The sequence below is a fragment of the Lagenorhynchus albirostris genome, chromosome 4 (assembly GCF_949774975.1).
Source record: "Lagenorhynchus albirostris chromosome 4, mLagAlb1.1, whole genome shotgun sequence".
Taxonomy (NCBI): domain Eukaryota; kingdom Metazoa; phylum Chordata; class Mammalia; order Artiodactyla; family Delphinidae; genus Lagenorhynchus; species Lagenorhynchus albirostris.
Window position 1 is genome coordinate 25066687 of NC_083098.1, and position 26345 is coordinate 25093031.

General features: G+C 38.9%; 1 protein-coding gene across 3 annotated transcripts in view; it reads right to left on the reverse strand.

Moving 5' to 3' along the window:
• OTUD4 (OTU deubiquitinase 4) overlaps positions 1 to 26345 on the reverse strand; it is a 41484-nt gene that overhangs the window by 5708 nt on the left and 9431 nt on the right. For 2 of the 3 annotated variants that reach the window (XM_060147701.1, XM_060147700.1), the window contains exons 4-20: positions 22426 to 22472; positions 21651 to 21723; positions 20421 to 20502; positions 18631 to 18763; positions 16057 to 16114; positions 15690 to 15807; positions 15529 to 15593; positions 12962 to 13056; positions 11800 to 11900; positions 11516 to 11702; positions 7522 to 7684; positions 4671 to 4794; positions 4317 to 4372; positions 3722 to 3796; positions 2632 to 2770; positions 1862 to 2122; positions 740 to 780 (exon numbers count right to left, since the gene is read on the reverse strand). In XM_060147701.1, the coding sequence (XP_060003684.1) occupies positions 740 to 780; positions 1862 to 2122; positions 2632 to 2770; positions 3722 to 3796; positions 4317 to 4372; positions 4671 to 4794; positions 7522 to 7684; positions 11516 to 11702; positions 11800 to 11900; positions 12962 to 13056; positions 15529 to 15593; positions 15690 to 15807; positions 16057 to 16114; positions 18631 to 18763; positions 20421 to 20502; positions 21651 to 21723; positions 22426 to 22472 (1818 nt within the window). The remainder of the gene's footprint in view (positions 1 to 739; positions 781 to 1861; positions 2123 to 2631; positions 2771 to 3721; positions 3797 to 4316; positions 4373 to 4670; positions 4795 to 7521; positions 7685 to 11515; positions 11703 to 11799; positions 11901 to 12961; positions 13057 to 15528; positions 15594 to 15689; positions 15808 to 16056; positions 16115 to 18630; positions 18764 to 20420; positions 20503 to 21650; positions 21724 to 22425; positions 22473 to 26345) is intronic. The other variant, XM_060147702.1, reaches the window with a different exon arrangement.

Genomic DNA, 26345 nt, shown 5'->3' on the forward strand with positions numbered 1-26345 from the left:
ACAACTGGCTAATTAACCAATCAGCTACAGCCAACATTAACTAGATAAATATAAACTACGCATGAATGCAGCAGATGGAGAAATTAATCAAGTCTCCTTTTATGAACTGGTCCATAGGCCACACACAGTAGGGCACCTCATTTCATGTATTAACAGTCTAGAAGCCACAGAAACGAATCCAAGACAGCAGACAACACCGCACTGACGAGAAGAGTTCTCCAGCCCTTTCTAAGACAAGCCATCTCCAGGCTGATCACCTCCCACAGGGAGCTCTGCTCTGCTAGTGAGCTCCACCTTCCACGGGTGGCCTCCTCTCAGCCTTTCAAGCAACTGAGGCAGACAGAAGAAGAGCATCCTCCCCGTTCCATAAATGAAGACAGCCAGGCTCAGACACCCTCAATGACTTGCCCAGGGCCATACAGATAAGAAGTGCAGGAGCAGAATTTCAAACCCAGCCCTTTCACCTAATTCCTCACAGGAGCACTTCCACTAGGCTGTTTCCCGAATATACTCACAGGGTCAAACCACTGCCAATTAAAAGAAAAAGCAAGCAAATACTGGAGCCGCAATCACCACCAAAAACAAGCTATATGGTACTGAAAATGTTACTTCTTAAAATAATGAGATTTAGTAAACCTTAGGTTATTGACCAACAGGATAAGAGTTAAGATTATTTAAATGGTAATAATTTAAAACAGTATTAACTTAAAATAACTTCAAAATGATAAAATGTAAATACCTTTACACCAAGATTGAAGAAGAATCGAAGAATGTTCTTATCTGAAAATAAGTAACATCATCACTCACTAAAATGATACATTCACAAAAAGCTTTTGTTCATTACCCTCAAAGGACATAATAGTTCTAAGGACAATTTTGCCTACTTGAATTGTTTTTGTCTAGCCTGTGATATAAAACATATATTAAAAATTGTAATATAACCAAAACCAGAGTCTGTTACTGCAGGGTAATTCCAGATTCAACATGCTTTATCTAGTCTAACAGCCGTGCCCCAAAATGGCTTAAATTGAGATTTTTATGACTAAACTTAAATCTGTGCAAAGAAAACTCAGGTGCTCACTGCATTTCCTTTTCAACTTCTCTGTCGGGTTTAAAATATTATGAAATAAAAAAGTTGGGGGTAAGAGTAAAAATCAACATAAACCTAAATCATTAACAAGAGTAGTAGGATAATACTAGCTCAGGTATTCATTTGACGTTAGCCGGTTACCCACAGACACAAACATCAAACCACTGACTAATAAAAGAAAATTATCCACAAAAATCCAAGTAAAGAGCACAGAGAGTCACTACATTATTCCTTCAGTTTTTCAAATAGGAAATTTGCAAACTAAACTTTAAAAAAAAAAATCACGAATTTAAAAAGAATTCCTTAAAAAATATATACTATTGCAGGCAGTACAATAATGACAGCTATTATGTTTTCTATTCATTCTCCTCTACATTCTTTTCATGGATGAAGTAATATGAGTAGTTCCAAACACCAAACCACTGATGTGAAAACTCAGTACTGTTTAGTTATCTGGTTAGTAACACTATTAAGATTTAATTCAAAATGGTTTCAGACTGTTTTTGAAAAAATGACAGGCGCAGGGGAGTAAGGGGAGGGGCGGCTGCTATAAATAATAGTTTATATATTACTAAACATATAAAAACACCAATCAAACAGAAGCTGAAACAGGAGTGATGAGTGACTAACAGCTGAACCTCTGCTGTCCTCCCCAAGCAAGTCCTTTGGCTTACTCAGCAACACGACCTCTGTCCTCTACTTACATTTCTCACTGAACCTGTACCAGTACTTGATAAATAAAATCAACTTGAACTCGGAGAAGGAGCTCACCTTTAGGCAGGTCCTCCCCAGTGTGACACAGTGAATAAGGTGGTGCAATGGCTCGATCTCCCTTTTCGTTACAAGGAAACCCAGGATAGAGTGGGTCTTGGTAAAGGCTCAGTGTCTGAGGCAAAGGCATCAAGGGCTGGTTAACGGCCTGTATTGACACAGGAACTGGAGAGGGTGTTAAATGAGCCTGGGACACAGCAGAATCAGGTCCAGTGGTCAGAGTCTGTGTCACTGACAAAACAGGAATTTGAGCAGGGACACCTACAAAAGAAAGGGAAAGGAATCAAAAGCTATAAAGAGGTAAAAATAATTCTCTACAAATGTAAGTTTACATTAAGCTAAAAGGTGAAGAGTGCTATAAAATTGTATAGCTAGTGAGACGGTGTGTGTTTAAGCAATCTAAAGAAGTACTAATGTCAACCAAACACGCTCCTGGACACAAAGGAGGAAATAAGCGCCCAGAAAACACGCTTTGAGTCAGTATCTTCTAATAACAGCTCTTATGAACAAGACACGGAGCCTGGCAGAGAGCTGGCCCACGGGGGTGAAAACTGTGCTGCCAGCACCAGGCAACCGGAGCTCACACACCTGCTGCCGAGGCTGTGAGGGCGTACCTCAAATGAGCACCACACGAAGCTGGAAGCAGGGCAGTGCTCCGGGAGGCTCCACACACCTAATCCTGCTCGGAGGTCAAGCTCACACTCAAGAATTTCAAGACTCGGAAGGCTTTTGCTGGTTGATTCACTGAACTTTTCAAATTTTTATCTAACCTGTTGGTCCAAAAGTTGTAGGTTCACTTGGCCAGGCTGGCACAGTGGCTGGTAAAGAAGGCACGGCAGGAGCTAGATGTACCTCTGGGGACACCAGAAGGGGAGCTGGACTGGACAGACACACATGTTCTGCTGGCTTCTTCAAGGAGAGGGGGTGGAAAAAGACAAGAGTTCATTTTGCTTAACACTAATGCAACCACCACAGGTACCTTGAGTTGCCTGCCTTTTACACACCTGTGGTTTCTACATAAATGGTCTTTCTCTGGTCTTAGAAATGAAAGAAAAAAACACAGTAGCTAAAAATTCCATACTAACAAATGTGGTCCTAACCAGTGACTGCCCACCAAAAGTCACAGAAGTCACTGGCAGGGTTAGAAACAAACTACAAAGCAACTTGAACACAAGGCTTTTAAGGCAAGAAAGCAAAATCATTGAAATCACCCTGAAAGTCATGAGTTTAGAACCTCCTCACACAAAGACTTAGCATAAAACTGTACGCTTTCTACCTGACATGAAGGATGTTAACTGAAAGGCAAAGGATAAGAACCTTCTCTCCTCCTGTATTAGATCAAGAACCAAAATAATCTGCTAGAACTCAGGTTCCTTCATCATTAAATCTGTAAATCAGTGGTACTGCACTTTAGATGTGTATTTTTCTAATCTCTTCAATCATTCCATTGCCTCCCTTCTATGAAATAACTGTTAAGCATGCAGAGTTGTCTAACTCTTCTTTAAAGTTTTGAAGTAAAACAGAAATTCATAATTTCCCTTCAAAAATCTCATTTGCAAGTCAACTCACCACAAAGGCAACACAAGGTGCCAGATACAAACTTACTCAACATCAATTCAGAAGAGTGGCTTCTATGTCCAGACAATGGCGATTATAAAAATAACATCCCATTAAAACTTGAGAACATTCTAGACTAACCAAGAACAGAATGAGAGAAAAATCATAATTGTATTCCAAATTATGATACTAGATAGAGTAAATTCTCCCATTTCCTGTATTTTCTGTTTTTTAATGATGACAGTAAGAGTTAAGAAACCCAGGGAATGGAGCATTCAATGTCAAACGCTACAATGTACTTACTTGTTCTGTAGGAGGTGGGCACTCTAATTTCTTTGACGGTGATGTAATTCTTGAACATTTATCATTGCTAATATTCTTTGGAAGCACCAAAAAAAAAAAAAAAAAAAGCATACTTTTGCATTTCAAAGACCCACATTCTGGGGTAACCATGGCCGCCTTTACAGCTCACCCTACCCGCACCTGCCTGCACCCTCTGACGACCAGCTACTCTTTTCCATTGTACCTGGGCTCCAACAGGTGGGGGATTTTGCCTCCATATCTTCATCACATCAGACTACTGGGCAGTTTTTATTGGGAGCATGGTTTCAAAACAGCACTTTTCCCATAAAAATCTCAATCTGCTATAGAGTAATGGAAAGTAAAGCTAAGCTATGTTCCACCGATTCAGATAGGTCATCATAAGGTATCCTTGAAGAAACGGTTACAATGTGTGAGTGAATTCACCTCAAGCACTGTAATTTTTTCTCAATTTTCTTCTGCTTTTCTACTTCCCTAACACTTTGTTATAAAATGATGAAGTCATCTCCATCTCCTTCTACACTATCACAACGTTAAGGAAAACGAAAGAGACGCAATTAGTATTTAAAACATTTACCTCCAGTGTGCCTGGCTCCGGCTTTTTATCCAAGGGAATATGTCCATGGACAGAATCTATAACAGATCAGAATAAAAAAGACGGCATCGTTCAGTAGTTAGGTGTGAAGACACAGCAGTAAAACGTGAAGACAGAGAAAGCCAAAAGTACCTTTTGAACCATGTTTAGTCAGTGGATAACAGTTTTCAGAATAACACAATGTGCTTTATTTAGCTTGAGTCAATGCTTCTCTACAACAGTGAGACGTGACAGTACATTGCTTAATCATTTAAAAAGAAAGTTCTTTTCCCCATGTCTGACTTTAAGCCAGAAACAGATCTCTCGCATCTGCTTTCAAATGATGAAATAACATACCTTTATCTTTTCTTTCTTCGGTGTCCATTCTCCGCCTGCTTCCTTTTCTATCGCTTCCATGTGATGATTTTCTCTGGACGCCTGGGTTGCTACTCTGAGAAGCTGACTGGCTGACTGATGAGCTCTTAAAATAAACAAAACCCAACACTTTGGGTTAAAGATTTACTCACAAATATATGAACAAAATCTTCTAATTAACCTTACTCTTCATACATCTAACTAAAACTCTCAAAATTCATAGCCCCGGGCTTCCCTGGTGGTGCAGTGGTTCAGAGTCCGCCTGCCGATGCAGGGGACATGGGTTCGTGCCCCGGTCCGGGAAGATCCCACATGTCGCGGAGCAGCTGGGCCTGTGAGCCATGGCCGCTGAGCCTGCGCGTCCGGAGCCTGTGCTCCGCAACGGGAGAGGCCACAACAGTGAGAGGCCCGCGTACCGCCAAAAAAAAAAAAAAATTCATAGCCCTATCTTTATACTTCCCAAACTACAAAAAAATAGGACCTAGGGTTCATATTATATACTCTATAGTAATCGGCTTACTAATAAGGCAATCAGACGCTTGGCCTAAATTAGTATGAAGACTTCTTCGTATGCCCATGTTTCAGGAAGCCACCCTGCCCAAACCTTCACTTTGCAACTTACACTTCCATTCTCTGCACAAAGCCTTCAAAAGCAGCCATAGCTCAGCCACAGCCCTTGGTGGGGGAAAAACACCCAAGTGCAAACGGGCAGATACAGCGCACTAGGACGCTTACCACTGACACGCTACCGACTGTCAACAAATCACCCAAGCTCCACGTGAGCTCCAACTTCTAACTGGTGAAACACGGGGACTGGAATAAGTCTGGCTTCTCAGCTAAGTCACCACTGAAGGTCTCTCCTCTTCTAGCATCTGTGAGTAACTGCTGCACACGGCTGAGAAGACGACCTCAGCCCTCTGTGGCAGGCGTTTTTCTACAAGACAAACCTGAGTCGCTATCAAGTCCAAGACAGGATCAAATGCCTATTGAAAGACAATGACTATGAAGACTCCATTTTAACATCAAAAAAATTTCACAATCTATTCCCACATTACAGTAGTTGTTTCTCCCCATTCACTAACTGAAAAAAGGACAAAAAGCTGTGAGTAGAAGCTTAAATGATTTGTAGTTTTTTATTTTCTAAATATTATGGAAAAATAATATATCACAGAGATAAATATACTGAGACTAAAGACCATGCCTAACTCACATGTGAATTTGGGCACTTGGTCCAGTAATTCCTAAGCTCCAGCCCCTGTGCCAGACTGAACTATATATATACCGTTCCAGGTCAGCTGTTTTCAACTGAGCATCTCATACCTCTGAAGGATCCCATGGAGGCCAGAGTACAAAAAATTGAGTGTGTGTGGCTTTAATGTCTTATGGTGGTATAAATATATATACCTATATATATTTTATACATATATATATATACACACACACACACACACACACACATACACACACATGCCAATATATGTATCTGATATATATATTGGGTAGCATCCTGTAACATTCCATTTTGTGTAACCCACTGTTAAGAAAGTGTTCCAGAGCTTCCCTGGTGGCGCAGTGGTTGGGAGTCCGCCTGCCGATGCAGGGGACACGGGTTCGTGCCCCAGTCCGGGAAGATCCCACATGCCGCGGAGCCGCTGGGCCCGTGAGCCGTGGCCGCTGGGCCTGCGCGTCCGGAGCCTGTGCTCCGCGATGGGAAAGGCCGCGGCGGTGAGACACCCGTGTACCGCAAAAAAAAAAAAAAAGAAAAAAAAAAAAAGAAAGTGTTCCAATCACCACTCTCCATCACAGGTCATTTGGTGTCACTTACCGATATTTCAGACCATAGGCACAGGGCGCCCAGTGCCCCCAAACTCAAGTAGCTAACCCTTGCCTTGTGCTGCCAATGACCCCTCCTCTCACAGCATTTACTTCACGCTACATGAGAGCTGTTTTCCCTTCTGACTCCCCCAAAAGAAGTCAGAAACTTAAAGGTAGGGAACACTTGTCTCATCAGAGAAGCACCCATCACAGCCCAGCGTCTGACACAGGGAGCAAGGGCAAAGCCGCAGGGCTGCATGTACTGCCACCTCCAACAGCGACCACTCTGAACGACAGCTCTTATTTATATGTACTAGGTTAATCTTGTCCTGGTATGTTTAATAAGGGACACTGAAAAGAGTTTTCCGGTTTTACAGATATATCTCGTTAACTGAATCATGAACCTCTACTGCTTAGGGAAAGTTACTGGCTTTGGCTAGCAAAAACAAACAAGTTTTGGTTCAAAAGAAAATACTAGGGCTTCCCTGGTGGCGCAGTGGTTAAGAATCCACCTGCCAATGCAGGGGACAAGGGTTCAAGCCCTGGGCCAGGAAGATTGCCACGTGCCGCAGAGCAACTAAGCTCACGAGCCACAACTACTGAAGCCTGCGTGCCTAGAGCCTGTGCTCTGCAACGAGAAGCCATGCAATGAGAAGCCCGTGCAACGGGCTAGTGCAACGAAGAGTAGCCCCTGCTCGCTGCAACTAGAGAAAGCCCACGTGCAGCAACAAAGACCCAACGCAGCCAAAAATAAAATAAATTTTTTAAAAAAAGAAAATACTAAACTTAAAGTGAGATAACCAATTTATTACTTGCCTCAACTCTGCCACCAACTAGAAATATCTTTAGACCTCACCTTACTCATGAAGATGAAAAGGAGGGATAGCTGCATAATCACCAAGGTATCTTCCAGTTTAAAAACTATTAGTCTACCATTTAAAACTATGGCTTAATACAAAAACTATATTAAGAAAGACTTCTGAAGGATAACTTTTAAAATCCCCTTTTATATACGTACGGAAAGGGCTGGGAAAGCCTGTTCATCCCTGTTCTGAATCTCATAGAGTAAACGAGATTCTTCTATAGCTTGCTTCTCTCTGCGCTCTTCCGGAGAGAGGCCGAAATAGTTAGATTCTCGAGTCGTGGCATCAAAATCCTCAGCTCTCTCACGATCAGGTTTCCTGTCAAATAAAACATTCTTGTCATGGAAAAAAAAAAAAAAAAAAAAGACAAAATGTACTGAGTACCTAAAATAATATAAATCAACGCTTTGAGCAATTCAAATATTGGACCAGTTTAGCTACACTGTGAGATTACAGAACTTTTAGCTGCCTGATTAATAAATGTTTAGGAAACAGAAGCCCCTGCAGCATTAGGCTACGTTTCAGAGTCAAGAAGACAAACTTAAAATAGGGTGGAAAGAAAAGAAAAATATAACTCACTTCCAAGTGATACAGGAAGGCATAAATGTAAGCACTGTATATTTTCTTTGCGCCATATTCCAATACTTTCATAAGAATTCTCTTTCGAAGGAAAGGGAAGGTTACTAGTTTAGGCCTCAAAAGCATCTAATTTTCTGTTCTAAGTAAAGGACAACGTTCAAAAACACACCACGACCATCTTCCTGCTTTTTAATGACACTACCAAGGGAGGATGAAAGGTGAAAAAAAGAAAAAAATGCACCAGGCTAGATACTAACTACAGATAAGACTGCTGTCATTTCAATAACTTTGGTCAAAGAAGGAGACAAAAAAATTCATGAATAGAGTCTAGTAGCCTATAACATAACCCTAACATTTTTATATGAATTAAAATTATTATAGGCAATATGAATACTATTTCTACACTTTGTCTAATAGTTCCACAACAGTGGGAAATGAAAACCCAAAGCCACCAGGGAAAATATACTGAAGAGATGCAGCTCCCTAAAAAGAGTGGGAAGGACACAACTGATACCATCTGATTCTCCTACCTCTGAAATCAAGAACAGCCATTTCATGTCCTCAGTCCCACTTAAAATCATACCCTAATTCCAATGGGGCACATGTCAACCCCCGAGTATTAGGGGAAAAAACAGGGGAGCAAACCTGGACCCTCAATCTTAGACCAGTCCTTCTCAAACCCCAGTGGTCAAAGACTCCCAAGATGACTCAGCTAGTGCCAGGAGTCTCCAGAAAGTCAATACTCCCTAACCTCTGCGCCCCATCACCCGAAGCCCACGTCTCACCCTCGCGCGCCACTGAGAACCTTCCTATCCTGAGCCTACCGGGAGGGGAAATATTCAGCACGGACACGTCTACCATTTTCGGCACCTGCGTAATGAAAGCGTACGTGGCAATCCTGCTTGGTTTTTGTTACACTTTGTTTTGTTTTCTCCAAAGGAAGAGACAGTATCAATGAGAAAGAAATTTAAAAAGCAAGAGGTCAGTGCCCAACATCACTGCTCTTTTTATTCTATAATGAGAATTCCAAACCAATGTGTGAAATATTAGAAATGAAGTCAAGATAAATTCTAATGGACTTAAATCCACTGGAGTGTTAGCTATAAAATTCTAAATTTTGACTAGAATTTTTTAGAATCTTCCTTTTAATATTCAACCATCAGCAGTCTCTAAATTTAACACACTAGTAAAATTCATTCTCACTCCCACAGGCTAGAGGGCTTACTAACTGCAAGTACAACTACGTTCGCACATAATCAGTCACAGTGTCAAAATTCTCCAAAGCTTTATGTCTATGTTACTCTCCACTGCCTTCTGCCATCACATGTTTTATACACCAAGTAATAGGTAGCTAACACATAAACAAGAAAAGGACCGCGTCTGTCTGATCATTCTAATCCCTAACAGACTGGACAAAACACTAGAAACACACTGGATAAAACTTCAGTTTGTGGTAAACAAAAGTGTATTTAAATCAGTCATTTGGTAGTCTGTGTACGTTCTTTTTTTAAAACTCTAAGACATTAAAGAGTATCCTCTGTTCAAGAGAAAAAAAGGCTCTTCTAGTCCACTAAAAAATGAGAATTTTATTAAAAAGAAAAATCTCATTTCTGTCCACGACTTCCTATACTGACTTCACATTTTTAGGTTTCCAAAGCTAATACTCAAAGTAAGTTAGTCCTCTTAGGTACTTTGCCTGTACTGGGTAAGATACCACCAGATGCTAGTGGAGTCTGGTCAATGTCCGCACATCAGACTTCAGCCACAACTAGGTGATTCAGTGACATAAGTGCTATCTGTTGGGGGAGGCTACCCCACCGTGGGCCCCGAATGCCCCTGCACACTGTTGCTGGGTGTGCCAAGAACACACGGCCCTGAGTACTCTGTACCCAGGCCATTTCTCACGGTTGTGGTATCTAGTGACCACCCTTGAGGGATGAGGGAATTCTTTCTTATGATTGATTTTTAATCATCTGTTCTCATTAGAACTTTTGGATAACTGGATTATGAACACATATGTACTTTTTACACACATATAAGCATCCCTTCAAGGATACACAAGAATCTGTTAACACTGGATGCCTCTGCAGAGGAAGCTAGACAACTGGGACAACAGGGATAGGAAGGAGAATTATCAGAACAAACTTTTCAGTGTTTTGGATTTCGAACAATAGCAATTAATTTGCTATCCCGAACAGCTGGCTCAATTAAAAAAACTGTAATGGATATGAAGTACTGGTATTTGTTACGGATTGAATTGCATCTCCCAAAAAAGATACGTTCAAGTCCTAACCCCTCGTATCTGTGCATGTGACTTTATAAATAGGGTCTCTGCAGAAGTAATGCCATTAAGATGAGATCATAGCAGAGTAAGGTGGGCCCTAAACCCACTATAACTGGTTCCTCACTAGAAGAGACACAGACACCCAGGGAGAACACCAGTGATGATGCAGGCAGAGACTGGAGTGATACACCTACAGGCCAAGGAACGCGAAGGACTGTGGACAACACCAGAAGCAGGAGAGGCCTGGAACAGACTCTCCCCTAGAACCTGCAGAGAGGGCACGGCACTACTGACACCTTGATTTCAGACTTGCAACCTTCAGGACTGTAAGAGAGTACACTGCTGTTGCTTTAAGCCAGTCTGTGGTACTATGCTACCACAGCCCCAGGAAACTACACAGTATTGGTACCATGTCAGCCTAAGAACCTACAACTCTGTCTTAAAGATGTTACATAAACTGTCTTTAATGACAAAATGTTAAGTACGTTCCCAAGAAAGGGGAATGCCCAAATGCCAAAAATAAAGAAACTAAAGACCAGACCTTAGCAAGCACATAAGAAGATGCTAGAGCTGTTCAGATGATCGGGGAGATCAAGCTTGGATGGGGAAGGTGAGCCACAAGCACCCACAGGAGCCGTGGCCAAGTTCACAGGAAGAGGACAGCCTCCACTTAAGACACACCTTCTCAAAGAAAGCTCCCCCAAAGAATATAAACTACTCTGTAACTACTACTCCAAGGAAGGGCAGATTAGGGAAAAATTTAAATCCACGGCACAGGAAACTATGACCCTGAAGTTCATCTGCCTCTGCATATTCAGTCAGAATGCTGGTAGTTCATGGCCACAGCAACCTGTTCAGTATTAGACACATTACAACAAACAATCCAAACTTGTCGGAACAGAGTAAGCTGACCATTTTGGTTGATTTAAGTTCCTATGTAAAGGGGAATATCCTCACCCTGCAAGGAATTGGGGCTGCGTTTGGAATTCAGTACTTAACACATTACAAGCTACCGGAAAACTCTGAGGTGCCAGGTTACGATCTAAATCATCTGAAAAAAGTTATTCAAAAACAAAGATATCTGACCCTACCAAATCACTTTGATTTGTTTAAAGAGAGTTATAAAGAACTGAAATCCTCACGTTATTCTATCAACAATACTTTTAATGTCACGCTGTAGACAAGTATACGAACAAAAATTGCGACTTTTTAAAAGCACGTGACGCAGAAAGTAAAAGAGATGCTTCTCACTTAGTTTCTAGCTCTCCTGCCTTTGGGACGGTTACCTTGTGGCCTGTGTGGGTGTCCTGCTCAGACTTCTGTGCTCACTGGAGGGCTTCTGAGACTGCGGCGCTGCAGAGTGGCCAGGGGGCGCGCGCTGCCTCAGCCCCGGAGGGTGCTGCAGGCGAGGTGGCAGCGTGGGCGGGGCTTTTCCTGGCTTCGCCGGGGCCTTGGGCCCTCTGTAGTCCGCATCTGTGGCAAGAGCCAAACTACCTCGTAATCTTCCCATTATAGACACCCCCAAGCACCGTCACCTCCCCAAAGGAAGGGTAACCTGGCGTGCTCCTACCACAATGGAAATTCTGTCCAGAAGGAGGTTTTTTCATCTTCTTCCCTGCCACCGTGTTCCAGCTTTCTGAGGAAGGCGGTCTGAGGTTCTTCGGGGAGAGTCTTTAAAAGGAGGGAAAAGACTTACAGTAATTTATCGTGCTCCCCCGACTATCCACTTAAGTATCCTGCATAAATATTTTACTTTCTGTTTACCTAAGAATTCCCAGGTTTAGTTCTTATATTGAAAACACATTAAAGTACAAAGCATTCAGCAACCCAGATGTAACTCTAATCAAATAAGACGACATAAATCAAAAGCACATTTTCTAACCTACAAGGACAGAAGACTAAAAGGCCATAATCATAACCTAAGCAAAAGATTAGATAAAGAAGGAAAGACTATTACTCTGTGAGATGTGATGAAAGTACTGTAGCTAAGGACGGGGAAGCGAGGAGTCTTTACCGTGTTAGAGACACACAGAGGCATGTATGTGTCTATGAGAAATGCTGTGATGTTTGGGATTTGCTTTCAAATATTCTAATTCCACTCGCATCTTTTTTAAGGGGGTTAGGGAGAAGAGATCAGAAAAGACTGCCAAACCTGCTGTTAGTTGTTAAAATAGGGTGATAATTACATTGGGGTTCACTGGACTATCCTCCTCGCATATGTGTATGTTTGACATTTTCCACAGTAAAGTTTAGGTGTGATTTACTGCCTTTTCCTCTAATAAAGGCAGCAGCAACTGAAACAAAAGTTGCTCTAAGTAACACTGTATAATAGCAAGTATTTCACTCCTCCATCAGATAACCATTTACTGAAGACTGCACACAAGGCAGCAATGAATGAAATTAGAAATGAATGTGGTCCCTGTCCTCCAAAGTCCCCACTTCACAGCTACAATACGGTTGATTTTCCAAATTGCCTTAGTGAAGAATGGCACATTTTAAACAGTAAGCAACAAAACAAATATTTATTTAAAATACCTTAACACGGATAACACTAAATTTGAACTCCAACTATTTTTTCTACAAGATCTACACAAATATATTTCTCTACACACAGGCAATACATTTAAATGAATTTGCAAATACACAGGGACATTTAGAAATGCTCACGATTATACAATAGGCTAAGTGGAAGAGACGGTGAATGAACACCTTAGCTGAAGAGCAGTACATACTTCTTTCCAAGTTCTTCGACCAAAACTGGCCCGTTCTCAGAGTGAACCCCTTGAAAGTCTGCATTAGAAAATTTTCCATTGTGATCCAACCTAACCTGTTGAACGATTCCGCAAAGAAAAATCAGTCACCTGATTCTTTCGCATCAACCATCAGTTTTTAAACTGTTATTTCAATTTCAACTAAAGAGAAAATGAACATATATAGTTAAAAACAAAACGAAGTTCAAAAGGTACACAATAATATTGTCTCTGACCTCCCAGACCTAGGTACCTCCATCCAAAATACTTTTCTTTGTTTACTCTTCCAAGTTTTTTCTAAACTGTCTTGGTTCTGAAGGCAGGGCTGTGGCAGCACCACACACACCAGGATTCCAGGCCCCGCTCTTCCACTTAGCAGCAATATGACCTTGGGCAAGTGACTTATCCCATGCTTCAGTGTCCTCATATGTAAGATGAGGCTAATTATGGTACCTACATCATAGGACCCATGGAGGTGGAATGAGGTACACATGATATATATAAAGGACACCAGGCTGCACACAGCAACCACTCAACAAAGGAGAACAACTATTATTAAAATCACTATTGTCTTCTCACTTTTCCAACATTTACAATATTGTCACATGTAAACGTGACCTTTTTCTCCCTAAAAACAGATCCGTCATCTCTTCTCTGACATACAGTTGGTTATTACACAACAGCAAATCTTAACAGGACGATAAGCCTTTAGGTCCCCTCATGCAGTCAAACGGCACACACAGCACAGGACGCCGCTAAGCACTGCACTGGGAGCCTGATGGACACAGCACTGCGTGAAGCCACCTCCGCCTTTTTTTATCAGTACAGTTGGCCCTCGGCATCCGCGGGGGACTGGTTCCAGAACCCCTGGATGCTCGACTCCCTTATGTAAAATGGCACAGTATAGTCAGCCCTCCACACCCATACGCAGAAGAACGGCCAACTGTGGATCAAAGTCCTCAAGCCGAGGTTTCGTCCTTCAGTCACAGCAGGACACTGCTTTCCTCTCTTCCAGAGTTTAAGAATAAAGAATATTTTTCTGAAGTTAGTTTTTATTAGAAGTTTAAACTACATTTACAAGCTTGCTTGAGTAAATAAAAGTCACCTTGAGTCACAGCAGTTTCCGTAATAAAATTTCAATTAAATTTAATCCAAGTGAAGTAGTCAAGGGGTAGAAATAGAAAAAAAGTACTCTAAAAAGGAAAGAATTAAAACAAGTACCTGCTTTACCATCTACCTTATCAACAGCATCTGCTTTACAAAAGCAACTGAAATCTCAAAGCAAATATGCTTGATTTAAAATAACAAGTAACAATTTTAGCGATGCAGCATAAAACAAGCAATCTTCTCTTCTCTACTGAGTGGGGTTAGGGAGGGAGGGAGTGCCCTAAGCCCTGGCTTTACTCTTCCCTTTTGCTCTGTTCCAAGTTCCCCAAATCTCTATAGTAAAAGATTCCCCAATTCTGTTCTGTGATTAGGGCACATTTCTGACAATCGTGTAAGGAAGAACCTAAATGAATCATATCTTCTTCCTCTCCTTTAAAAATACCCCCAAATCAGAACACTATTAAAAGTTCTTAAGGTAAAGTCTGTCACTGACCTCCAGAAATAATCCTGGTCCCCCAGACACTTTTCACAAACCACTTTATCACCAAGGAAACAAGTGTTTCCTCCACAAGTCAAGAAGAAAGGTTTGTCAATGGCTATTTTAAAATAGTTTTAAAAAGGCAACACTTTTTGATGAAGACCATTTTTGATGAAAATTATCTTCCAAATAACAATTATTTTGTGTGTGTGTGTGTGTTGTTTTTGTTTTAGAAAGAGTAATATTTTTTCATAAAGGTTTCTCCAGTCCTGGCATTATTAACACTTGGGACCAGATGATTTTTTGCTGGGGTGCCGTCCTGTGCGCTCTAGGACGTCTGGCACCATGCCTGGCCCCCACCCACTAGATACCAGTCGCACCTTCCCTGCTGTAACAATGTCTGCAGACATTGCTAAATGGGAGGTAGGGGTGCAAAATCACTCCACGTAAGAAACACTGATCTAACACAACTTTCCCCCTTAACAATCAACAGTTTTAAGCCCAAAGCAGCAGCTTATTCAAAGTAAATGGCAAAAACTTCTCTTACTGTTCACTTTCTTATCTCAATCCAACAAAAAACTGTGTATTATCAGAATCTTCCAGGATGCCTTCCATATACCAAATTGACCTATAATGTCAAGTTTGAATCAATTTCAATAAATTATTTGTCAACTGTAATGAAATTATCTAAAAATCTAAGACGTTACTGTTACTTCTTTGAGGCAAGTAATATCAAAGACTAAATTGTTTTAAAGATCATGTGATGGGACGCCATGGTTTTAAGATATATTTGACTTTGGTAATGTATTCAAAAGCTAAATATTTATAACTATTAAAATGTACACACAATATATTCTGAAATCCCAAATTAACAACACATCCAAACTTGAGCTGTTTTCTTGATTCCTATTACAATAAATAAGATTTCAAGTCAAATCTTTACTTCCTCTAAGTAATCACTTACTTGGCATTTGTCTCCAACTTCATACTGTAAGCCAGCAGCAATGGAATAATCATGTTTTTGTTGAGCTGTAAAGAATATCAGCATTGTATCAAGTTGACATAATCATTTTCAAGGGCCTCAAAGCAAATTTATGGAAAATACAGATTTTTTTTTTAACTCACCTTGTTTAGACTTCAGCCAAATTTCATATTCCACATTTCTATAGACTGCTGGACTGAGTGACTTAAGAACTTTTCTAGACAAAGGAAGGCTAGGAGAGTTCCCACTGCTTTTCGGGTGCTAAATAAACAAAGTCAGGAAGTCCAATCAACACAGAAATGCTTTCAAAACATGTTTGAGATATGTATAAGAGTAAAATCAAATGAAGAAGAACACTTTAAAAATTTAAGAGGCCATCAAAGAATGTCTTACTAGTAGATGATCCTGACTCTATTGAAAATGTACCAGAAAAGAGAAAAAAATTAAGACTATAAATTCATATACTTTCTTATACTGAAGAGGCAGTTAAAAACCATTAAATAAAAATACCTGATCACTTGACAAAGATTTAAATCCATTCACATCATTAACAGTGGTAGTTTTACTCCTACAAAGGAAGAAATACAGCCATCGTTAGGAGCACAAAAATGTTTGCATGCAATTAACTTGTTCTAATGTCATATAAAATCCCAGTTATATTCCAAAAACTCAACCTTATATATATTCCAAGGAGCTCAAACAAGTTTTAGTATAACTGTGCATATATACATATATATATGTATATATGTACATATGTTTACGTGCGTATGTATATAGGTCAAAGATTTTTATCAGTAATTCTTACTGACTCAATCATCAAGAAAAGAGAAACAGAAATAAACTATGAAATTTGCATTGGTAGAATAATTGAGTTCATAAAAACATTTAATGTAAAAATTTCCTTTCAAAATATAGATGAGGCTCCATTAAACAAAATATTCCGCTACAACAAGATATACAATCAGGTAAGAGTAGACACCAACTAAATAAGTAATCAGTATGTTAAATGCTGCTAAGTGCTTTGGGGGAAAAAAAGGTAGGAAAAAATTAGTTTTGAGACCTAGGATCAAATAATAAAAAATGGGATGAAGGAAGATGCCTTTTTCAATAAAGAATTAAATGTGATGAGACAGCAAACCATAGGCTATTTAGTATTGCAAGCAGAAGGGACAGCAGGTGCAAAGACCCAGGGGTAGGCAAGAGGCTGGACAAGTTGATGGCAAGTTGAGTGGGTGATGAGGTGAGAGGCTACCTGTACTCTTCTGTTGTATAATTCCTCCTCCTTAATAAATCAATCTCTAGTCTTTAGGACAATCTCCAAATCTATACCCTTAAATGCAGCAATATTTAAGAGACTCTAAGTATTTAGAGTCTGGACTAAACAAGCACCCTAATTTCTAACACCTCAGGACTGATCAATATGAACGTGAAGAGATCCAGGCACAGGAGCACAGTGCCTGGATATTACACACTATGCCCATCTGTCTTGCCATGATTATGTAGCATTCTTCCCTAAATGAAGCTTAGTCCTCCCTAAGCCAGACATGACACAAGTAAAAGGAAATCCTAATAATGCAAGAAAAAATTAATTAGAAAGGCTTCCATGTTCCAAGGGCTTCAATAATATAGTATAAAGAGGAAAACTGATCATTACAATGAGCACACCATCCCTGGTACACTTCTCCAGCTTACTAGCCTCTACTCCACACTTCGCCTACTTCACCTGCCAGCTGCCATCCCAGACCCAGCTGTTGCCAGAACTGCAGCAGCAACCAAAGGGCATCTGCTGGAAGTCCCCACACACCAAGTAAAGTTAATAAGCTACAACAAGCTAGTTATTCATTCTCCCTCAAAATTCCCCTATGCTCAATGACATGCCTTAATCATACTAGGCACCTGGAGAAAACCATGCAGCAGAATTTCCATCTGTGCAAAGTTAATTAGTCTATTCTAGGATTAAATTTACAATGGCAGACCCAGATTTTAATCTGACTCATTTCTTTCTTATGTAAAAATGGTAGTCAACCGAATTTTCAATCAGGATCTACAGTTTAATTCAAGAAGTGCTGAGAATTACAAATAGAGATATATTTAAGTGTTTAATAAAGAATTAGATATCCTGAGGCTTAATTTTATTTTTCTCTAGTTTCACAGTATGTGACACCATGAAGGGTACTTTCATACTCTCATACAAAAGGAATGATATACTTTTAGCTTCACCAAGAATGAAATAGGTCAGTTCTTATAAAATACAGAGTAAGCTTCTTAACATCACTGATAAAAACTAATATACGTTGGATGCTATACCTAGGAACTAGGCTGTGCATTCTACATGTTATCTCATTTAATTCTTATAAATTCTCCACTTTAAAGAAATACTAATATATCCTCATTTTATACCTATAGAATTGAGGCTTCTTAGTGAATTTAGGTAACTTGCCCCAAGTTCAGTTAGTTGGCAGGAAGCCAAGAATGAAACCAGGTTAGGATGTCCACAGCCCAAGCTCTTAACCACTACCCTATATGTCTTAAGTGGAAAAGAAAAATAAGCTGCAGAGTCTAAGTTAAAAGGTGTTTATTCGCAACATAAACAAAGGCATTATCCAGAGCTGTTCACATACTTATACCCCAACTTGGGATTTTTATTCTATAAAAAGAAAAGGAGGCGGCATTATCTAAGAAAGAAAACAATAAAAGAAAGTCAAGGAAATCAAAATGGCCGTTTTCATCACTGGATATGTAAGCAATTGACAGGTTAACCTTAAAATTTTAGAATATACACACATATAGGCAGGACCAAATCTATTTCAGAGATATGTGCATCACGATTACACAGAAATAGATGCTTAGCAAAAACAAACAAAGAAACAAACAAAATCAACTTTCAAAAGAAACGATCCTATAATAGAAATGAGATAAAATTAGTGGCAGGAAAAAAGAAATTTACTGCGTAAGTTTCTGTATTGCTGTATTTCAGGAATACCATAATACCTCAATATGTGAGGCTACTCCATGCAGAAGCATTTACTGAACTGTTTCTTTGTATGGCACTACAAAGATATTTTACGACTGAAATTTACTTACTTGCAACTGTCATCCTCTGAATCTGATATTTCACTGTTGTTTTCATCAGCTACTTCAGAGGTGTCTAGTCCCATCAAGATTTTACTAACATCAGTTTTAAATACCTTCTCATACAACAATTCATAAAGCAGAGCTGCAATTAACAAAAGAGAGATGTTACACAATATTAACTCACTTTACGTTTTAACATAACATTGAGATTGCCCGGGCTTCCAAATCCTAACTAAACACCTGTAACACCTTATGAGCAATAACACAATTTAATCAGAAAGTTACCTAGATAGAGAGGAACTAGATTTCTGTCTTTGCAGTTAATTAGTTCAAAAATCATTATATAATATACTGACATTTTTAAAACTAACAATAACACAAAAAGGTATCACAACTTTGAACCAAGTATGATAAAATTAAACATGCACAGTGAGCAATGACTACATCCCACACACTGTGCTAAGCCTTTACATACCACCTTCATATTTAATGCCAGCACAGTGAAATGTTCTTATTCTAACTGTACACATGAAGAAACTGAGAACTAGAGATGTCACACAACCTGCCCAACCTGAAGAGGCTTGGATGGAAAACGTAAGGAACATTAAGATCGCTAGAAAGAAGATAACTTTTCATAATGGACTAAAGAGAAACCATTGTAAAATTTATTCTCAGCAGCCACTGAAGCATATTTAGACAACTTCTTTGCTTTAAAAAAAGAAGAAAAAAAACCAAATTCCAGAAAACACAGAAATATATATTACCAAACATTCAAAACCTACACATGGGAGTTCAGGATTCTCACTTTGAACCTTACCCAAACAAGTCCACGAAGAATTCATCAACAATGGTGCCCACCCCCCTAAACGAGTCCCCAAGAGAGACCCCCTTTCTCACAGACCACCTTGCATCCATCCCAATATCATCCGAACCACAGGTTCTGAGAAGTACAGGAAAGGTAGGCACCATGAGCTGTCCTTCCCAAAGCTGAAATGTCCAGATTTTGACTAGCTGGGACAGGTGGAGGACACAGCCCAGGATAGAGACAGCTAGACTCCCATATCTCAAATAGATCAATTTAAAATTTTACATTACACATGTCTTTACTGGTCACCCCCAGCTAAAGAACAGAGGAAAAACGCCCATCACATGCCCAGCACCACGGCTTTGTATGAGTCATGTGCACTTTGTCATAATAGATGATAAAGGAGATAAAGTAAGAAGGCAGGAAGGAGCTACCACAGCAGTAATGCTCAACTGGGGAAGGAAGGGGTATTTTATCCTCCCAGGAAATACTTGGCAAAATCCGGAGACATTTTTGGTTGTCACATGGGAGAGCGCGCGCTACTGGCATCTACAGAGTAGATACTACTAAACATCCTACAATGCACAAAACAACCCCCAAAACAAAGAATTATCCGGCCCAAAATATTAAGAGTGCCAAGGTCAAGAAACCCAGGTCTAGAGCCAAATACGATCAAATACTTGATTTCCTCTGTCATTTAGATTTTCAAGCTATACACTAACAGCTTTAAAAACACATACAAATCATTATTACTGAAATTAATTACTGCAAGAAAAAATAACTTTGTATTTACAAGCCAAACTCTAATCTATACTAGTGCCTTTTTTTTCCTACTGAAATAAGTTTTTATTATAGTATTAACATTTTTGGTAACCTAAGGATCTCAGAAATATATATTTACAACAAAACAGTGCATTTGCCCTGACTTGTTTGCACTAAGACTATAATGCTTAGGAAGAAAATTTCCTATATAAGCACAAGGGTGATTACTTACACTGACACACAGCAGAGCTCTCTTTATACTTTATGGGATAGACAATATCATAATGATTGCCATTTGAAAAACACAGTAATACCTGAAAGGGAAAAATAAAATACACTTTTCAGCCCTTCATATATGACATTTACATAGCAACTTACATCTCTAATATCTCTGAATTACTAATAAATAAATTTCCTAGTAGGAAGTGAATATTTTAGAAGTAACCTAAAGCTCCAATGTGGTCAACTATGGTACATCCATATGCTGAAATGTTACACAGCCAATGAATCAAAAGTTCCTAATGACTTGGGGAAATGCTTATGGGATCACAAAAATCACACACAATATATGAAAACAATGTTGATTTCAACTACCTAAAGATGAGGGTTGAAAGACTGTAAGAAAATATTCTAAAACCTTACTTTAAATAATGCTTACCTCTAAGAAGCAGAATCAAAGGTAAATTTTTTCTGCTTTACAGTTTTAAGTAACTTCTAAATAGTCAATCACTTATGTGTATTGTACGTGTATAGGTAAGTCTTATGTGTATTACCTTATGTGTATTAGCATAAGTCAATCACTTACGCTAAGAAAAATACACACTGATTTTGCTTAGATTACGTCATATTCCAAAAATTATACTGGAAAGGCCAGATCCAGAGCCAAGCACCTTGGAAACCTGTAAGTCCTTATAAAGTCTATTTCACTCAGTTCCCTGCCCCCTTACCACCATTTGCATGGTGATAAGACACTTCAACTTGGCCTGGATGATACCAAAACAAAGTTCTCTAATAATGAATCATGTTTTTGTCCCCTTTCTAGGCTTCACATCATTTTTCAGTTGTTTCTGCTTTGTGACTAAATAATAGCACCTTAGCCAGTAAATTATCTTTACAATGGGAAATACATCACAAGTACCAAAGTATTTGTGGATGCAATCGCAGAACCCATTTTCACAAGTTGTTTTTCTATTTAATGTTTATATTGATGTAAAACAGTAATAGTCTAATTAATCACATACACTAATATCTCAATTTTTTTTCTCTAGTAAAATGTTATGATAGAGTTCAACATAGTGATTTGTGGGAAAAAACAAATACAAAATAATGTAACTCATGGATGATTAATAGGAACTTAAAAAAACTCAAAAAGTCACTTAAAAATTATAGCTTAGGCAGTCAAGATGGCAACTGAGTGGTTCTTTTACTTAAATCCTTTAGAAACACTTAGAAAAATTCTTACCTTTTCAGGAAAATTATTTTCAGTTACTTGTGAAGGAGAAACATTTGGTTCCCGGTAAATTATAAAATCTTTCCTGAAAATAACACGTAGAAATTACTTCTGATGAAATATATTTCATGAATTGAGATTTAATCACTCATTCATTCATTCACTCAAGAGCCCAGTATACACCAAGCAATATTCTAGGCACTGGAAATAGAGCAGTGAACAAAAGATAGTAATGGAATAACTAAGCTGTAACATACTTATATAAAAGTATCCTCGTAAAAAAATTAAATTTTAAATGTAATTTGCGTACATGTAACTTCAGATATAATTCTAAAAGTAGACCTCAAAACCAGAGGAATTGTGAAGATGATATTTATAAGGACATTTCAAAAAGAAAAAACAGAGCATTCACCGGCTCCGCTAATGGGCAAAAGTTGTAAAATTGACAATATAGCGTTTTGCCTTTGTTCTAGTGGCCATTCAATGCTACCAGCCTTCAGAGTAGGACATCATTTCTCTAGAAGGCTGATGGTAAGTGATATAGTTTATAGGCCTGGAAAAATTTTTATATTCCATTCCAAAAATATTTGGAAAATTAAAATCTCTATACATTGATACCTAAATGTCAAAATCTAACTGATGCAATTAAAAAAGCAGAACATTAGAAAAGATGCTTTTACAACCAAGGCATAAACCTGCTTTGCTATTTTAACAACTTGACTACAATGGAACATGTTAATTTCCCACTGACTTTATTTTTGTTTACCTACATTATTACAGTGCTCACCTGTACATAAGAGAAAGGGCACTTATTTCCACTTGTCCAACCCATTCCTGTATTGAACAAAAAAAGTTGGCACATAAATGTCTCCTACTTTTTACAATACCTTAATACATATCTTTATATGACATATCTAATTAGCTACAAAAGCTCATTAATATTGTTAGTATTATGAATACTATAAAAACATTTCTATAAAACAGGCTATAACATATACTAAAAAGCAGCTCAAGTTTCTGTCACAAAAATCCTTAGTAACAGAGCTAGAATAAGAGTTCCTATTGATGTGGCAAGATGACGGAGTAGTATCTCTAAGTTGAGAACTTGTTAAGGCAAAGACTCTGCCCTCCAACCTAGCACCCAGAACAGAGCCTAGCACATGATACGTGCCCAGAAAACGGGATGTGGACTCAAAGCAGAACTCAAGAATCAGGAAGGATGAAAAAGGGCAGGTCCTTTCTCTTCAGGATGATTGAAGGTACAAAGAAAGCAGTGCCCCAGCAATCACTTTAACATGTGGTAGAAGTTCTAGTACTAAAGGAGTCTCTTTTAAGTCCTTAAGCTTTTCAGAAGGAAAGGGCGAGTATAGATCAAAAATTTAAATATCTATATACTCTTTGACCCAGCAATTCAACTTGTATAAATCTATCCTAGGGAGTTCCCTGGCGGTCCAGTGGTTAAGACTCTGTGCTTCCACTGCAGGGGGCACAGGTTTGATCCCTGGCCAGGGAACTAAGATCCTGCATGCTGTACAGCGCAGCACAAAAGAAAAAAAAAATCTATCCTAAAGAAATATTTCATATGTCCACAAAAGTGTATATAAACAAGGATGTCCACTATAGCTATTTGTAATAGTTTAAAAAAACTTTTTAAAGATAGCCCCAAGATTCCACTAATAGATAAGCAATAATTAAATAATTTTACAGTTCATCCAAACTATGTATGGAAACATCATGCAATCATCAAAAAGAATGATGAACTGACTTGGAAAGATCACTCAGACTATTATGTGTAAAAAGTAAGTTGATGAAATAATCCTATTGTGCAAAACAGAAAATACATATATTCATAGAAAGAGGTCTGGAAGGATATATCCTAAGTTGACAGCGGAGACAGGAAGTTCAAGATGAGGGAAATGTAAAGATTTTCACTCTTCATTCTGTATTAAATCTTCCACCATAAGAATGTATTCCTAAACTACTTGTGAAATTAGTGAAGACTTAATACCAAGAGTTACTAAAAATAATGAGCTATGGTAAATGAATGCTGCTACTTTCTCCTTCAAAGAAAACAAATTTGAGATATGGAAAGATTTTAAGAGGATGGTTTGATCTCTCAGAAAAGGATCATCTTTCCCCCCAAAGACTCTGCACTTTAATAGTTCGCAAAAGTTGCCTCTGTTTTTCGAAATGCAATGGGTGCCATATATTGAAACAGACTCTTAAAATAGGCCTCTGCCTAACAATCCCAGCTTCTCATCGACTGCTACAAAAGATACCCTCTGGTATAGAGGAAACCCTTCCCTGAAACCAGCCTGCTTAGATCACAAACACAAGCTATATTCACTTTATGCAGAATCCACATATCCACTTTAGGAAATGGAAAACGATTCTACTAGTGTCAACACAATACCACCTCTCAAATAATGTATCATTTTATAAATATTTAATCTTCAGAATAAATTCTGTTGTAGTCTGGTTAAGTACACACATCTATCATATGTGATATATGAATTATCTTCTTATCTATTGTACCTTCTTGTCTTCTCTAACCAGGGTCAATTTTTAATTATTAAAAAAAAAATCTATGTTCTATCAGTATCTTCTACCTTAAGGCCATAATTTTATTTACTCAGCACTCTGTAAGATGTTTAATCTACTTCCTCATTGTGGGTAAGAGCACATCGTGTCTACAAAATCTACTTTAACTCAAGAACTACACTGTATCAAAAAAACTAATTTAAATGTTCTTAAATAGTCATCAAAGCAAACTTCTGTTCCTCAAAAGACACTATTAAGAACACTAAAAGACAAGATACAAACCGGAAGAAAATACTGAAGAATATATATCCAGTACAGAATTTATACTCAATATAAAGTACTCTTATAATTCAATAAAACCAACGTAATAAAAAAAAAAGACAAAATCTATGAATAGACATTTCACCAACAAAGACATATGGATGGCAAATAAACACATGAAAAGATTCCCAACATTACTAGAGAAATGCAAGTTAAGATCACAATGAGATACTACTATACAACCACCAACACAGCTACAATTTAAAAGGCTGAGCATACTGAGTGTTGAGGAAGATGTAGAGCAATTGGAATTCTCATTTATTGCTAATGAGAAAGCAAAATGGCATAGCCACTTTGGAAAACAGATTGGCAATTTCTCATTAAGTTAAACATAAATTTACCATATGATCCAGCATTTCCACTCCCAGTAGTATTAATCCAAGAGAAAAGAAAACATGCCCACAGAAAGACTTGCAAGCAAATATTCTTAGCAGCTTTAATCATAACAGCCACAAACTGGAAAGAACTCAAATATCCATCAACTGGTAAACTGCTAAACAAACTGCAGTACATCCATACAGAGAATGACCACTCAGCAATAAAAAGGAACTACCGGGGCTTCCCTGGTGGCGCAGTGGTTGAGAGTCCACCTGCCGATGCAGGGGACACAGGTTCGGGCCCCGGTCCAGGAAGATCCCACATGCCGCGGAGCGGCTGGGCCCTTGAGCCACGGTCGCTGAGCCTGCGCGTCCGGAGCCTCTGCTCCGCAACGGGAGAGGCCACAACAGTGAGAGGCCCGCGTACCGCAAAAAAGAAAAAAAAAGGAACTACCAATACACACAACATGGATGAATCTCAAAATGTTTCCATTATGCTAAGTGAAAGAAGCCAGCCATATAAGACTATAAACTATATCATTCCATTTTTTTTTTGTCTAGAAAAGGCAAAACTTAATACATCAGTGGATATGGGGGTGGGGGGATTAAGGGCAGAAGGAGGGCATGAGAAGCTTTGTGGAGTGATGGAAACGTCCTATACGATGTCTGTGGACAGTCACACAACTGTATGCATCTGTCAAATTTCATCAAATTATAAGCTTAAAAATTTACCGTATGTCAATTTCACCTACATAAAGCGGACAAAAATATATTCTTGCAAAAAGTCTGAGGCATTTTTCAAAATGTTCCACTGGTATTTTTAAGTAAAAGGAGAAGGATGTTTTCTCTGAGAATTGGATGAAGCAATGGAGTTTATCCATCAACTATATTTCTCTTTTCATTTCATACATTCCATATATCAGGGAGAAAGAGAAACAAAGGAAGACATAAATATTTATTGCTAATAATGAAGAACAAACGACTGTCCTGTTTGGTACCCGAAACACCTGGAGGAGGTTTGACCGGATTGGGGAGGGGTGCCCTAAGGGTAACAAATCTGGCTGGCCAGCACCCTGGGAAGGAAACACCTGTCCCACGTGCAAAATCGCAGCAACCTGCCCTCCCCGTTCCTGCAGACCCCCCCCCCCATCAGTCTCAGTTCAGTTCACACTGCCTCATTTCCTCCCTCTGTCCCCTTCTCTCCACTCCCACATGTCTCTGCTATCCTTTCTCGGACCCTCATAGCCCAAGAGCCTGAACTGCTGCACAAAGATGACTATAAAATGACACCGTGGGGTTTTTTTTTCTGATTAAAAATTAATCAACGGTCTTTGTTGTTTCCTTCATATTCTACAAAGGAAACAAAAATCACCAGTAGTACTACTACCTAGAGAGAACTGTTAACATTCTGGTGTTTAATCTTTCCTACCTGTTACATATAATGCAATACGGCTTTAACATGCACTCAACACACACAAACTGATCAATCAGGCACCCCAAATTGACAGGTAACCACGGGAAGTCCAAA